We start from the raw sequence: 15220 nt of genomic DNA, 5'->3' as shown, positions 1-15220 counted from the left end.
TTCTGCTATTTGTTAATACAATGAAGGGACGTAACTGTTTCTGTGCATGACAGGGAGAATGATGTGACTAGAAAACTTAAAGGTAAAAACCTCACTGCTGGGACTTTAGCTAGTAATTAATCAAGATATGAAAAATTATCACAGACAAAGGAGGGTTTGAAAGATGCTACAGAGAAGACGGCAAGACCCAGGTAAAGGCAGCAGCAACAGGTATACTTAGGATAAAACAATGATAGTGATGATGTAAGCCAAGCTGATAGGGATGTTTGAGAAATGGGAGAAGGGTTATTTAAAGTCTTAATGAATTTCAAATACTGTCTATTACTACTCAGAGTGTAAGGACATTATCTCTCATGCGCTCTTTTTTTTTTTTTTTTTTTTTTGTCTTTTGTCTTTTTAAGGGCCATACCCGGAGCATATGGACGTTCCCAGGCTAGGGGTCGAATTAGAGCTGCAGCTGCCAGCCTACACCACAGCCACAGCAATGCCACCAGATCCAAGCTACGTCTGCCACCTACACCTACACCATAGCTCCTGGCAACACTGAATCATTAACCCCCTGCCCAGTGAGTGAGGGCAGGGATCAAACCCACATCCTCATGGATACTAGTTGGGTTTGTTACCACTGAGCTGCAACAGGGACTCCAGGATACTATCTTGTATGCAGCTTCGTGTGACTTTAGAAAGCAACCTGCCTTTCTTTAGGCTGGTCCCTCTGCTTGGGCTGTCAGCTTTTAAAGGCCAAGAGTTGGAATCACCATTGTGACATCAATACTGAACACAGTGCCTGACACAGAGCAGATACTTAAAGTACTTCTGGGAAAATTTTTAATGAAATATTAGTAAGTATCATGGTGTATACTACAAGCCCATATTCACTATGCCACTTGATTCTCACAACACTATAAAGTGGGTATTAGAAATTATCTTTTTCTTTCCTTTTGGCTTTTTAGGGCCACACCCGCGGCATATGGAGGTTTCCAGGCTAGGGGTCCAATCGGACCTAGAGCTGCCGGCCTACGCCAGAGCCACGGCAATGTCAGATCCGAGCCGCGTCTGCGACCTACACCACAGCTCACAGCAACGCCGCCGGATCTTTAACCCACTGAGCAAGGCCAGGGGATCAAACCTGACATCTCACGGTTCCTAGGTGGATTTGTTTCCACTGCGCCACAACGGGAACTCCGGGTATTAGAAATTATGGATAAAATGACTGAAATTTATCAGATTAAACAAGAACTTTGGCTCTGAAGTCAGGTACCTGGGTTTGAATTCTAAATTGACTGCTTTCTAGTTCTGTGACTCTAGGCAAGTTAATTTCTTTAATGCTGAATTCTCCCATTTGTTAAATGAGGATATTGGCTTAGATGCACCTTCCTAAGAAATTACATTTAGATAAGAAATAAAGAGACATCACGATTTATCCACTACTCCAGAAATGAGTTTTTTCAAAGATATTAGGAAACAAAACAACATTCACTGCTTTCATAAAAATACTTAACTCGTTGAATGTCCCTCTCACTACACTGAGGCTAGATCAGATGAAGTATCTGAGGGAAAGTCATTCCAGGATTCAGAGACAATTACTGACACAAACCAAACTCCATCACTTCCCTTTACAGTGAACCATCCACCCCTTCTCTGATCATGTTTCGTCTTGCTGAGGCCAGCAGACAAGAATTATTCCTAAGAGGCACGGCTGGCAACACACTCGGAAAAGGCATGTGTGAAATTGGTTCTGTGGCAAATTATGGTGAGTCAAACGTGAAACAGAACTTTTCCTTTAAACACATTTTAACATTCAGAAAAAGTCAAAGAGCATGGTTGAACAATTAGGCTCAGTTTGAAGTCAGACTGCCTGGGATCACATCCAGAGAGTGTCACTCGTCAGCAGTATGAGATTGGGCAAGTTATTTACCTCTGTTCTGTAGACTCCTCATCTATAGATTGAGGCTAAGTGGTACTTAATAAGGCTATTGAGAAGATTAAATGAGACATCTCACACCAAGCATGTAACAGTAGCTGTTAGTAGTGCTCAATAAATTCTCAAGAACTTTTATTTTAAAACTCAGCAAGTTGTAGTTCCCGCTGTAGGTCATTGGTAAGGAACCTGACTAGTATGCATAAGGTTGCAGGTTCGATCCCTGGCCCCGCTCAGTGGGTTAAGGCTCCAATGTTGCCATGAGCTGTGTGAGCTGCAGTGTAGGTTGAAGATGTGGCTCAGATCTGGTGCTGCTGTGGCCATGGCGTAGGCTGGCAGCTGCAGCTCCAATTGTACCCCTAGCCTGGGAACTTCCATATGCTGCAGGTGTGGCCCTTAAAACAAAACAAAACAGAAACTAATAAAAAAAGTTAAAAAAAATAAAGAAATAAAACTCAGCAAACTATCTAACTGTATCCATTCCTAACAATAAGTCTGGAGCTCTATGAAATTTTTTTGGTGATTTTTCCTATATGTATCATTTAACAACATTTTGAAGCGTATAATTCAGTGACCTTAACTACATCCACGATGTTGTACAACCATCATTATCTATCTTCTAGAACTTTCTCATCACCCCAAACAGAAACTTTGTACTCATTAAACACTGACTCCCCATTCCTCTCCTGTTTCACACCTGGAGTCCTCTGTGGACTGCAATATCAGTACTGCCATCTCAGTAAACAAACACATCCACCAATCCCTCAGCCATTGAAGGTGCCACCCATGATAGTGCACCCTGAGGGGATTCAGGAGAAAAAAAGCAGGATGCTGGCCCTAGACAGTTAAGTTGCACATCTAAGGAAGGATTTCAATGAGCCCAGACTCTTTCATCTTCCCATACACAGAAAAGCACTAAATTCATTAATTTGAGATATATGGTTTTTGGAGTTCCCATCTTGGCACAGTGGAAATGAATCTGACAAGGAACCATGAGGTTTCGGGTTCGATCTCTGGCGTCGCTCAGTGGGTTAAGGATCCGGCGTTGCCATGAGCTGTGGTGTAGGCCTGGATCTGGCTTTGCTGTGGCTCTAGTGTAGGTCAGCAGCAACAGCTCCAATTCAACCCCTAGCCTAGGAATCTCCATATGCAGCAGGAGTGGCCCTAAAAGACAAAAGACACACACACATACCCCTGACACACAAAAAGATACATGGTTTTCTTTAACAGTAATCTTGTGATGTTCTGACTACCTGGTTTTTGTTGCAAAAACTGCTATATATCCTAGCTCTCACCTCTTTGGAACAGTCCCTCAGAGCTACCTGAGAGGCTGCCTCCCGGGCTTAAATGCCCAGAAAGTCTGTCGAATTAAACATAATTCTCAACTTCTAGATTGTGTATTTTTTTCCTTCCAGGTGACACTTCTACTCTTTCAGTCTCTACGAATTTGCTTAGTCTAGGTACCTCATATAAGTGGAATCATACAATATTTGGTTTTTGTGTCTGGCTTGTTTCACTCAGCATGACTTCAAGATTCATCTATGCTGTAGCATATGTTTTTTTGGGGGGGGCGGGGGGCGTGCCCACTGCATGTGGAAGTTCCCGGGCCAGACCACAGCAGTGACCTGAAAATGTCGGAGACTTTCACTTCTTTTGTAGGCTGAATAATGTTTTCATTTGTACTTACATATGCTTTTTTTCATGCATTTTATTTGCCCATTGCCTATCAATGGATATTTGGGTTAACACCTTTTGGTTATTGTGAATAATGCTGCCATGAACACTGCATAGTCCTTACTTTCAGTTACTTTGGGTAGATATCTAAAAGTAGAATTGCTGGATTATATGGTAATTGTACGTTTAACTTTCTGAGGAACTGACAAACTGTCTTCCGGGAGCTCTACAGAATTTAAACTTTTCTCAACCACTTTTTTTTTTTTTGTTTGTCTTTTTTTTTTTTTTTTTTTTTTTTGCTTTTTAGGGCCACACCCAAAGCATATGGAAGTTCCTAGGCTAGGGGTTGAATCGGAGCTACAGCTACCAGCCTACACTACAGCCATAGTAATGCCAGATCCTTGCCGCATCTGTGACCTACACCACAGCTCACGGTAACACCGGATCCTTAACACACTGAGCGAGGCCAGGGATTGAGCCTGCAACCTCACGGATCCTAGCAGGCTTTGTTAACTACTAAGCCACGAAGGGAACTCCCTCAACCACTGTATCTTTATGAGTCTTCAACATTTATGCTTTCTCTCCCCTTTATTTCTAAAACAGAGATATAATATCACGTCTCAAAAATTCAGTTGATGTTTCCTAACAGCATCTTTATCTAAAAAGCTGCTATTATACAAAAAAATGAAAGAGCAGTTTTCTTCAGAGCATTTTAATTTAATTCCATGCCTCTGAGCATATTTCTTGCTATTAGAAACGCTAAAATTAAAAGGCTTTGGAGTTCCCATCATGGCTCAGCGATAACAAACCCAACTAGTATCCATGAGGACTCGAGTTCGATCCCTGGCTTTGCACAGTGGATTAAGGATCCAGCATTGCTGTGAGCTGTGGTGTAGGTCATAGACATGGCATGTATGCAGCCACTGCTGTGGCTGTGGTGTAGGCCAGCGGCTATAGCTCTGATTTGACCCCTGCCCTGGGAACTTCCATATGCCATAGGTGTGGCCCTAAAATGACAAAAAAAAAAAAAAAAAAAAAAAGGCCTTGTGTGTAATAAGCAAAATCATAGAATAGGCAGCTCTAAATGCCCATCCTTTCACAGGAAAATAACAACCACCTCCCTGAAAAAAACCAAAACAACAAAACAAAAAACCCTAAAACTACCTAAATCGATTTTGTCAGAACTCTGGGAAAAGTCATAGGGGTACAGCAACAAAGTGGATGCTGAATCAAGAACTTGCTGTAGAGCAGAAACTGACAGAACACTGTAAATCAACTATGATGGAAAAAATAAAAGTCATAAAAAAGACAGAAAAAGACATTGTAAAACTGGTAGGACAGATTTGTGGCATGGTAAAACCCCTGTCCTGCCCAGCTCAGTAGCAGTCTTGAAGACAGCAGGACAATATCTCTAATGGGACCCTGGTCTCTGGTTCAGAAGGGAATGGGGCAGACCTTACCTGAACATTATTGTTCGTCTAGTCAAACTTATCCAGGGCTACCTGAAGGACTGATGCGAAGTGTTCATCTCTGTTTCATCACCCAACTCAGAGCAGAAGAGCAGCAGGCATTGCTGGAAAGCATTATTTATACCAAATCCCTCTAACACCAAGTTCCCTTACTGAGTTTATGATTACACTCTCCATCCAAAACTTTATTTCTTGTCCCTTCTGACATCAATCCTGCGCTAAGTGAACACTAATCAACCAGAGTCAGATGTCAGTAACATGGTCATTAATGTACTAACACTGCTCTTACAGATATCATTAACATGTCAACTCAAGTTGTTTCTCCAAAGCGAGTTAATAGACCTCCCCAAGCTGTGGACCACCTGGCCTGAAAAATGTAAACCAGAGACAGCCTGACTCCTGAAACAGTGATTGAGAAATGTTACAAGTGGATGATTAAGCCCAGCCTCTTTTTCTTTCTCTTTAAAAATAAAAAAAAAAAAAAACCCCTCACTCAAAGACCAAATTGAAGTGGATCTGAGACGTGCTTCCTACCCCCTCACTTGGAGCCCTGGAAATAAGCCTTCACTTTGCAGCACACAGAGTTTGTTTGTTGCTGGGGGGCAGGGGCACACACAGAAGCCCTTGCTAGATTACATTACCAGGTGTTCAAAAAATCTGCAGCCACCTGGGGCAAGAAATTTACAACTGAGGCATACAACAGAATGCTTAAAACCAGGGAGCAAAGGCCAGGAATCTTTTCTTCGGGAAATCAGAGTGCTCAGAAGTGCTTGCATATACTAGGGAATTTAGAAAGCTACACGGATGCCCAGGACAGGATGCAGGCTTAGATGAGACGTGAGTATACCTAACTTTCCCTACTGGATGAACAAACTCAGTGCAAGCAGGAAGTGAAGCCTGAGGCAGAATTGTAAATGGCCTAAGTGTTCAGAGAGGACCTAGCAAGCAGAGTCAAATCACAGAGAATGAAAAAAGAATACAAACCACCGAGAAGAGCCCATCTTGAGAAAGAGGGAGTAGGATTTCCAGAGTTACCACATTATAATCTTCAAGTGTCCAGTTTTCAACAAGAAGTCCCAAAGCATACAAAGAAATAAAATATGGCTCATTTGGAAGAAGTAAATAAACTGATTCAAAACAATCCCAAGGAAGTCTGTATGTGGGACTGGACAACCACTTTAAATCACCTGTCTTAAATATGCTCAAAGAGGTAGCTGAAACCATGGACAGAGAACTAAAGGATATCAGGAAACAATGTTATGAGAAAAATAAGAATATCAATTAAAGAAAGAACTTATAAACAGAAGTGAAACAAAAATTCTGGAACTTAAAAATACAATGATTGACATGAAAACTTCTTGGCAGATTTGAGCAAGTAAAAAAGTCAGTGAACTTAACAAGACAATCATCCTATCAGACACCGCCACCCAACCGAGAGAACTCTGCTACCGCTGAGTGCACTTTGTACGTCACTTCATTTAATCCTTAGCTATTAATTTAGGAGGAGCCAGGTCACTTACCTTCGGCCATAGGGCAGCTTCTCTGTGGCCTGAGCTCCCAACCACAGCCCCGTCCTGCTCCCTCTAAAGGCAGAGGCTGCCACTTGAGGGCACAGGAAGAAAATGTGCCACGTGGAGCAAATGGTAATTATGCCATAATTACGTAAGAAACCCCTCTGATCCCAGGTTAGGTGAGAGGGAAGCTGGCACGTTTTCAACTTTCACTCTCAGAATACTAGTGCACAGTGTTGCACCATTTTCTAGTTTGCTCCAGGGTGTTTTCAATTAATATTGAAAGCACAACTAATACACATTAACATTGCTGGGATTTATACTCTAAATTACATATAGTATGTCAAACGGCACCAATTTTTGGATTCTCTACATTTTCTCTTAGAAAAAAATTTTTGTTCGTTTTTTTTTTTTTTTTTTTGTCTTTTCTAGGGCCACACCCACGGCATATGGAGGTTCCCAGGCTAGGGGTCTAATCCTGCTGGCCTACACCACAGCCATGCTGGATCCTTAACCCACTGAGTGAGGCCAGGGATCAAACCCGCAACCCCATGGTTCCTAGTCGGATTCATTAACCACTGTGCCAGGACGGGAGCTCCTCTCTTAGAAATTTAATTAGACATTTTACACTTCAGCATGTTTTATTAAAAACTAAGAACACGCAAGGGATTTCCCTAAGCATTCAATTGATTATGCTTTTTTTAACTTCTTATCCAGATCTACAGACAACTCAAGCAGAGCTTCAAATGTGATTAATATGTTGTTTTTCTGTCAAAAGTACACTAACTTTGCTAACATAAATCCTTTCTTTTTTTTTTTTTTTTTTTTTTTTTTGTCTTTTTGCCATTTCTTGGGCCGCTCTCGCGGCATATGGAGGTTCCCAGGCTAGGGGTCTAATCGGTGCCGTAGCCACCAGCCTATGCCAGAGCCACAGCAACGCAGGATCCGAGCCGAGTCTGCGACCCACACCACAGCTCACGGCAACACCGGATCTTTAACCCGCTGAGCAAGGGCAGGGATTGAACCCGCAACCTCATGGTTCCTAGTCGGATTCGTTAACCACTGCGCCACCACGGGAACTCCCCATAAATGCTTTCTTAATATGGCTATATCTTACCACATTTTCTAGTTCATTCCACTTAATTTATCAGCTATTATATATAAAATAGTCCTTGATTCTCTAGGATAAGTAAAATTCTCAAATTTTATGTAAGTCTGAAAATATCTATATTTTGTTTCTCTAAAATAAAGGCATATATTTAAGTTCAAAACCTAAAAACAGTATCTGCCCGTGGAAGAAAAGAGAAAGCCTAAATATCCAAAGGGAGTCTGACTGCTAAATTTTCCTCAATATCCTATAATTCCCTAAAAACTGCTGACACCAGAGATCCTTTTGCATTAGCTGGAGTCATATAAGAGATTTATAAAACCAATAAAGCAAAAGAAAAGCACAGAGAAACATGCTAAATGGCATTTCACTGTAAGGTTTACATAAAATTATGTTATATCAAATTCTATGAGAGAAATCATCTTTAAATTTGCAAAGGACCATATCTCACACTGTTTCTTCTATCACCAAACCACTACTATCCCTATCCCTATTTGCCCCCCGACACCTTTTTTTTTTTTTTTGCTTTGTAGAGCCGCACCTGCAGCATAAGGATGTTCCCAGGCTAGGAGTCAAATTGGAGCCACAGCCACCAGAGCCATAGCAATGCCAAATCGGAACCGCATCTGCAACCTATACCACAGCTCATAGCAGCACAGGGTCCTTAACCTACTGAGTGAGGCCTGGGATCAAATTCGTGTCCTCATGGATACTAGTTGGGTTTGTTACCGCAGAGCCACATCAGGACCTCTTTTTTCATACCTAATCTATGATTTAGTTCAGTCAATTCCACTCCTTAGTAACTTTATTTTCCTTAATAACTCTGAATCCACTTCCTTTTTTAGAGCCCCCCAGTTACTCTCCCAACAGAGACCACCAGCACATCCCTTGCACACTGTCAAAGCCGCTTAACCTGTTGCACTGCCTCTAATCTTGAAGTGTTCTAACTCATTCTCCACACTGCAAATTGGGCAATCTTTCTTAAAAAAAAAAAAAATACACCTCACATCATGTCACTCTCTTGTTCAAACCTGTTGGGAAGGCCCAAATTGCTTACTATAACACAAAAAAATCTTTTTGCAATCTGAACCTTGCTAATCTTTTGAGCCTCAATCTCTACTGCTCTATTATATTGCCCCTAGATTAATTTTTCCCTTTTATTGTGCTCCAGCCAAATGGAATATTGACAGCCACCAAAACTTAGGGTGCTCTATTCTCATCTTCTGGGCTTCAAAGCCATGACATGCCTGCTACCTCTCATGTCCTTCCTCTCCCCTTTATCCACAGCTCCTTTACTTGGCCAGCACCTATTTGTCCTGCCTCAGCTTTTACATCGGTTCTTCTGGAGGCTTCCCATAACCCTCCAAGGACAGTGTATTTCCTTCCATAGCTATGTGCTTACTTAGCACCAGTCATGACTCCCATCTTGCTAGACTACACTTGTTAGTTACTTGGCTCTTGTACCTACTCAAGCTTAAAAAACTCAAAGGCAAGTTCACCTACAGTTTTATAGTCCCTGGTATACAATAAATACCTGTGGATTAAGTAACCCTGTATGGTTCTACATAATAGTCTAAGAAAAAATTTTATAAAGGGAAAAATTCTTCTATAATGTAAAGTCATCATCTAGTCTATCTTAAAATCTTTTTGCAGTATGCAGAATAATGGCCCCCAAAGATAACCATGTCCCAATCCTCAGAACCTGTAAATACGTTAGATTATACTGCTAAAGGGAATTAGGGATGCAGACAGAATTAAGGTTGCTGATCAGCTTACCATGAGAAGGGGGAGATCATCCTGACTCATCTGGATGGACCCAATGTAATCATGAGCATCCTTAAACATGGGAGAGGGGAGACATACAAGGAATCAAACCATCTGTCCTTGCTGGCTTTGAAGTGGGAGGAAAGACACCACAAGCTGAGGAATGCAAGCAGCCTCCAAAGGTAAAAAAGGCAAGGAAGCTGATTCTGCCCTGGAGTCTTCAGAAAGGAATGCAGCACTGCTGACACCTTGATTTTGGCCCAGTGAGACCTGGGTCAGATTCCTGACCTCGAGAACTATATGATAATACATTTATATTGGTTTTAATCCACTCATTTGTTATAGCAGCAATATACTTTGTGTGTGTGTGTGTCTGTCTGTCTTTTTGCCTTTTTCTAGGGCCACTCCCATGACATATGGAGGTTCCCAGGCTAGGGGTCGAATCGGAGCTGTAGCTACTGGCCTACGCCAGAGCCACAGCAACACGGGATCTGAGCTGCGTCTGCCACCTACACCACAGCTCATGGCAACGCCGCATCCTTAACCCACTGAACAAGGCCAGGGATCGAACCCGCAACCTCATGGTTCCTAGTTGGATTTGTTAACCACTGCACCACGACGGAAACTCCAGCAATATACTTTTAATATTGGAGATTGTTTTAAGTTAAGTTTGGCTGGTGACCTTAAAGTCCCTTTTGATTCTAAAATTATTTGAAGAATTCCCCTCGTGGCAGAGTAGTAACAAACTCAACTAGGATTCATAAGGATGTGGGTTCCAACCCATGCCCTCGTTCAGTGGATTAAGGATCTGACATTTGCAGTGAGCTGTGGTGTATGTAGGTCGAAGATGCAGCTCAGATCTGGCATTGCCGTGGCTGTGGTGTAGGCCGGCAGCTATAGCTCCGATTTGACCCCTAGCCTGGGAACCTCCATATGCTCAGGGTGTGGCCCTAAAAGAAAAAAAGAAAAAAGGAAAAAAAAAAAAAAGAATCTATATAAAGCAGGAACTCTTTTATTCTACTCTTACACAGAATAGCTACCTTTCAGAAGAGTCATCATCTTATCATCTGTCTTCAAGGATCATTCCCTTAATGAACGAAGAGTAAAAAAAGAGGCAACTGTTTCTGCAGGTCACTTTACAAAGAAATTTTAGTATAAAAGAGCTGAGGAGTACCCATCATGGTGCAGTGGTTAATGAATCCGACTAGGAACCATGAGGTTGCGGGTTCGATCCCTGCCCTTGCTCAGTGGGTTAAGGATCTGGCGTTGCCGTGAGCTGTGGTGTAGGTTGCAGATGCGGCTCGGATCCCACGTTGCTGTGGCTCTGGTGTAGGCCGGTGGCTACAGCTCCGATTGGACCCCTAGCCTGGGAACCTTCATATGTCTCGGGAGCAGATCAAGAAAAGGCAAAAAGACAAAAAAAAAGAAAAGAAAAAAGAAAAAAAAAGAGCTGAAATATCTACTAGGAGAAGAGACAAGAAAAACCAGGACTTCAGAATTATGGAATTTTATGTTTAGTCTCTAAGACAATTAAATTGTTCATTTGCCTACCCAACTGACAGAAAGGTTACATTCCCCAAATATCAATCCCAGCACTTATCATTCTTCTTACTGGGGTTTAGCGAGGCTTTTAAACTTTTTTTTTTTTTTGGTCTTTTTTTTTTTTTTTTGCCATTTCTTGGGCCGCTCCCGCGGCATATGGAGATTCCCAGGCTAGGGGTTGAATTGGAGCTGTAGCCACCGGCCTACACCAGAGCCACAGCCATGCAGGATCCAAGCTGCGTCTGCAGCCTACACCACAGCTCATGGCAATGCTGGATCCTTAACCCACTGAGCAAGGCCAGGGATAGAACCCACAACCTCATGGTTCCTAGTCGGATTCGTCAACCACTGAGCCACGACAGAAACTCCTACACTTTTTAAATTTGAATGCACCATAGCTCACATTGATCCTAATGACCTCAATCCTAACCACAACAACCAGTGTATAATCACTCAACTGACTCCACTTGACATTCTATTTAGAGGCCAGCTATAAAGGCTCTATCATAGTCAAAGCCAGATGTGGAAAATGCAAATATGCCTTGAGAAGTCATACTTTATAGCATTACCAGTTATTCCTTTAGGTATCAGTTAACATTCCAGCAGACACACTATAGGTAACATTAAACTAGGATGGCGCTGGAAATACATTTTTAGAAATATACATTAGGAGTTCCCGTCGTGGTGCAGTGGTTAACGAATCCAACTAGGAACCATGAGGTTGCAGGTTTGGTCCCTGCCCTTGCTCACTGGGTTAACGATTTGGCGTTGCCCTGAGCTGTGGTGTAGGTTGCAGATGCGGCTCGGATCCCACGTTGCTGTGGCTCTGGCGTAGGCCTGTGGCTACAGCTCCCATTCGACCCCTAGCCTGGGAACCTCCATATGCCGCGGGAGCAGCCAAAGAAATAGCAAAAAGACAAAAAAAAAAAAAAAAAAAAAAAAAAAAAAGGAAAGAAAAAAAGAAATATACATCAGAGGAGAGAAGCAGGGATAGGTAAGTTTGAAAACAGAATCTTAAAAAGACTCCAGAAGGTAAAGAAAGATCCTGACAAAAGAGGTAAGATGGACTTAAAGTCAAATTTTAGAAATTAAATCAATGTCTCCACTTTGCTGAATGTTGTTCCTAAGTCATGCCACTCAAAAATCATCTTGTACTGAATCGCTTTGCTGTACACCTGAAACTAATACATTGCAAATTAACTATACTTCAATTTTTAAAAATGGTTTAAAAAATCATCCTGTGATATACATAAAAGAAGACAACTACCATTATTTAGAAGCACCTATTTTATGCTGAACACTTTACAAGGTGCTTAGCAAACAGGATCACTCATTCTAAGGACAATCCTACAAGACATGTAGGATTAGCCCTCCTACGGATAAGGAAAAAAGCTCAGGAAAAGAAGTTATTTTTCTAAGGTTACACAGATAAGAACAGACATAGCCAATATTCAAAAGTAGTCTTTGCTCCTTCTCACTACACAACCCTGACTCCAAGCCACAGATCCATCTTCAAGGTTTGTTTTCCTCTAGTTTTCATGGCATCCTCATCACTTCCTACCTGGTCACACTACAAAGGCCTTGAGTAGAACAAATCAGGGAAATAAATAGGCGCAGCTCAATCTGGTAAGGGTCTTCTTTTCTTAATTTCCACATGCTGCCTATTCCTGGCTTTTTGCCACTGAACTGTTTTGTCCAAAGCTTAGATACCATGGTGACTGAGGAAATAACTATGTTGCTATGGCACCCATCAGACACTTAAATCTAAACTTGTTTCTCACCACCATACAAAATTTATGGGCTGGTGGTTGCCAGGGGCTGGGGTTAGAGATGAATGGGGAGTGATTCCTCATGTATACAGGATTTCTTTTGGGAGAGGATAAAATGTTCTAGAATGAGATACTGGTTGTACAACTTTGTAAATAAGCCACACCCACTAAGTTGTAAACCTTATAAAGGTGAATTTTTATGGCACAAAAATTCTATCTCAATTTTTAAAATGGCTATAATCAGAGAGTCAGATATTCACAAGTGTTGGAGAGGATGCAGAAAAATTATAACCCCCATATGTCGCTGGTGGGAACGTAAAATGGTATAGCCACTTAGGAAAACAGTTTGGCGGGACCTCAAAAAGTTAAATGCAGAGTTACTTTATGATCCAGTAATTTTAATCTTAGGCATATATAACCAAAAACCAAAAACAAAACAAAATACCACCATTTTTTTTGGTCCACAAAAAGACTTGCATGCAATGTTTTCATGAGCATTATTCACTATAGCCAAAGAGTGGAGTCAGCTCATCAGCTGAAAAACAGACAAATGAAATGTGGTATATCCATGCAAAGGAATATTATTTGACCATAAAAAGTAATATAGCACTGATACACATTACAACATGGGTGAATCCTGAAATTACTATGCTTAAAGAAGCCAGTCGTAAAAGACTATCAAGCGTATTAATTCTATTTATTTGAATTGGCCAGAGAAGCAAATCTATGAAGAAAGAAGGCAGATCAGTGGCAACCTAGAGCTGGGATGGCTCAGGGGAAAATGGGAAATGATTACTAATTGATAAGGTGTTTCCTTTGTTCTAAAACTGACTGTGGTAATGACTGCATAACTTGGTGATACACTAAAAATCACTGAATTATACACTTTATATAGGTGAATTATATTTCAATCAAGCTGTTAAAACTTTATTGGCTCATTTTCATTTGTTTTTAGGATATTTACCTAAAGCCACACCAAATTTAACTACAGTGAAAATTTGATGTAATACAGCTTGAAACACTGCTTAGCTGACTATATCAACAAAATTAAATTCTCTTAAGGAAAAAAAAATTCTTGTAATATAATGACAACTGGACTTTCCTAGGTCTAAGTTAAAGGTTTTAGCAGGTTTGCAGAAATGCTGCCTCCAGAAAACCAGTAAATAAAGACATCTACTGATACTATTGCTCCTAACACTATTGCTCCAGCCTTTTTCTCTAGTATTAGCTTTTGGATACATGAAATATTACTATAAATTAAACAAGGTAAGAAGCCCTAATAGTGAATAGTTTCACCTTAATGTATGTTTGCAAAAAGGTATTGAGAGGGCACTCAGCTACAAAAAATGTATTTCTGATTTGGAACTGAATAGCATGTTTTATAATGATATCATGTTTTACATGAAATTTCATTTCACAGTTGAGAAGCTATTCGATTATTATAAGAGTATTTATGTGCAAAAATTTGAAACTTTACCTAGGATATTAGAATGAAACAGTAAAAAGAGTAAATATCCCCATGCCTAGATCTCTAACCATAAACTCTTCACATTGTTAGCTTTTGACATGCAGGATGGGAGACACCTTTCGGGGTCTTCTGCAGTACTTCCAACTAAAGATAATGATTAAAAACAAGTAAAAATGTACCAGCGTACTCTTTACACATGAAAAACTCTACAGATACACTAGAGTTGAATCACCAAACTGTAATCGAATTTAGATTACACCACCTCTATTTAGACATCTGAGAAATTCACAGCTTTTCAGAAATGATTTTACAAATATATTGTAGATGAACATCATTACACAGACGAGGAAACTAAAGCACAAAACAGTTAAATATCACCAAGTGACCTAGAACCAGACGTAAGATATGAAATTGGGTTTTATAACTCATGATTCACTTTCCTTATACTCAAATTATTTTAATTTGCTTTAGGTCTACTAAGGAAAAGCAAAGAAAAAGGGATCTGTTAACAGGAAAGCCCAAATGATGAGTTACATTAAAAAGTTATCAAAGGGAGTCCCCACTGTGGCACAGGGGAAATGAATCCAACTAATATCCATGAGGATGCAGGTTTGATTCCTGACCTTACTCAGTGGGCAGAGAATCCAGCATTGCCGTGAGCTGTGGTGTAGGCCGCAGATGCGGCTCTAGATCCCGTGTGGCTGTGGCTGTGGTGTAGGCCGGCAGCTGCAGCTCCAATGCGACCGCTAGCCTGGGAACTTCCATATGTCCTGGGCGTGGCCCTAAAAAGCAAATAAATAAATACATCAAAAGTTATCAAACTGCCCTATTGAATAAATAAGGATTTGTAGGAACTGGAAAGTTTCATTTTACTACAAATAAAAAAGAGGATATGGACGGACTGGCTATATTCAAAATCATCAGCCAAAGAAGCAGAAGAGAGCAGAAGATGAGAGGAGACACTTCACCTGTTCACTAGAGTCTACGCTGACCG

At 41.0% G+C, this 15220-nt stretch overlaps 1 protein-coding gene across 4 annotated transcripts in view; it reads right to left on the bottom strand.

The window, feature by feature from the left end:
- Window positions 1–15220, bottom strand: part of CNST (consortin, connexin sorting protein) — a 92802-nt gene that overhangs the window by 48573 nt on the left and 29009 nt on the right. The window contains exon 1 of one of the 4 annotated variants that reach the window (XM_021064470.2): window positions 6585–6689. The exons of the other annotated variants lie outside the window; for them this stretch is intronic. Within the exon in view, the coding sequence (XP_020920129.2) occupies window positions 6585–6594 (10 nt within the window). The 5' untranslated portion in view covers window positions 6595–6689. Of the gene's footprint in view, window positions 1–6584; window positions 6690–15220 lie in introns of those variants that run through there. 4 annotated transcript variants of the gene reach the window in all.

The sequence above is a fragment of the Sus scrofa genome, chromosome 10, assembly GCF_054392235.1.
Source record: "Sus scrofa isolate SSC_HxYL_T2T_F1_AM1 chromosome 10, Sscrofa_HxYL_maternal_Yorkshire_Landrace_v2.0, whole genome shotgun sequence".
NCBI classification, from domain to species: domain Eukaryota; kingdom Metazoa; phylum Chordata; class Mammalia; order Artiodactyla; family Suidae; genus Sus; species Sus scrofa.
The sequence above is the reverse complement of the archived record's forward strand: the minus strand, read 5'-3'. Positions and strand labels throughout refer to the sequence as shown.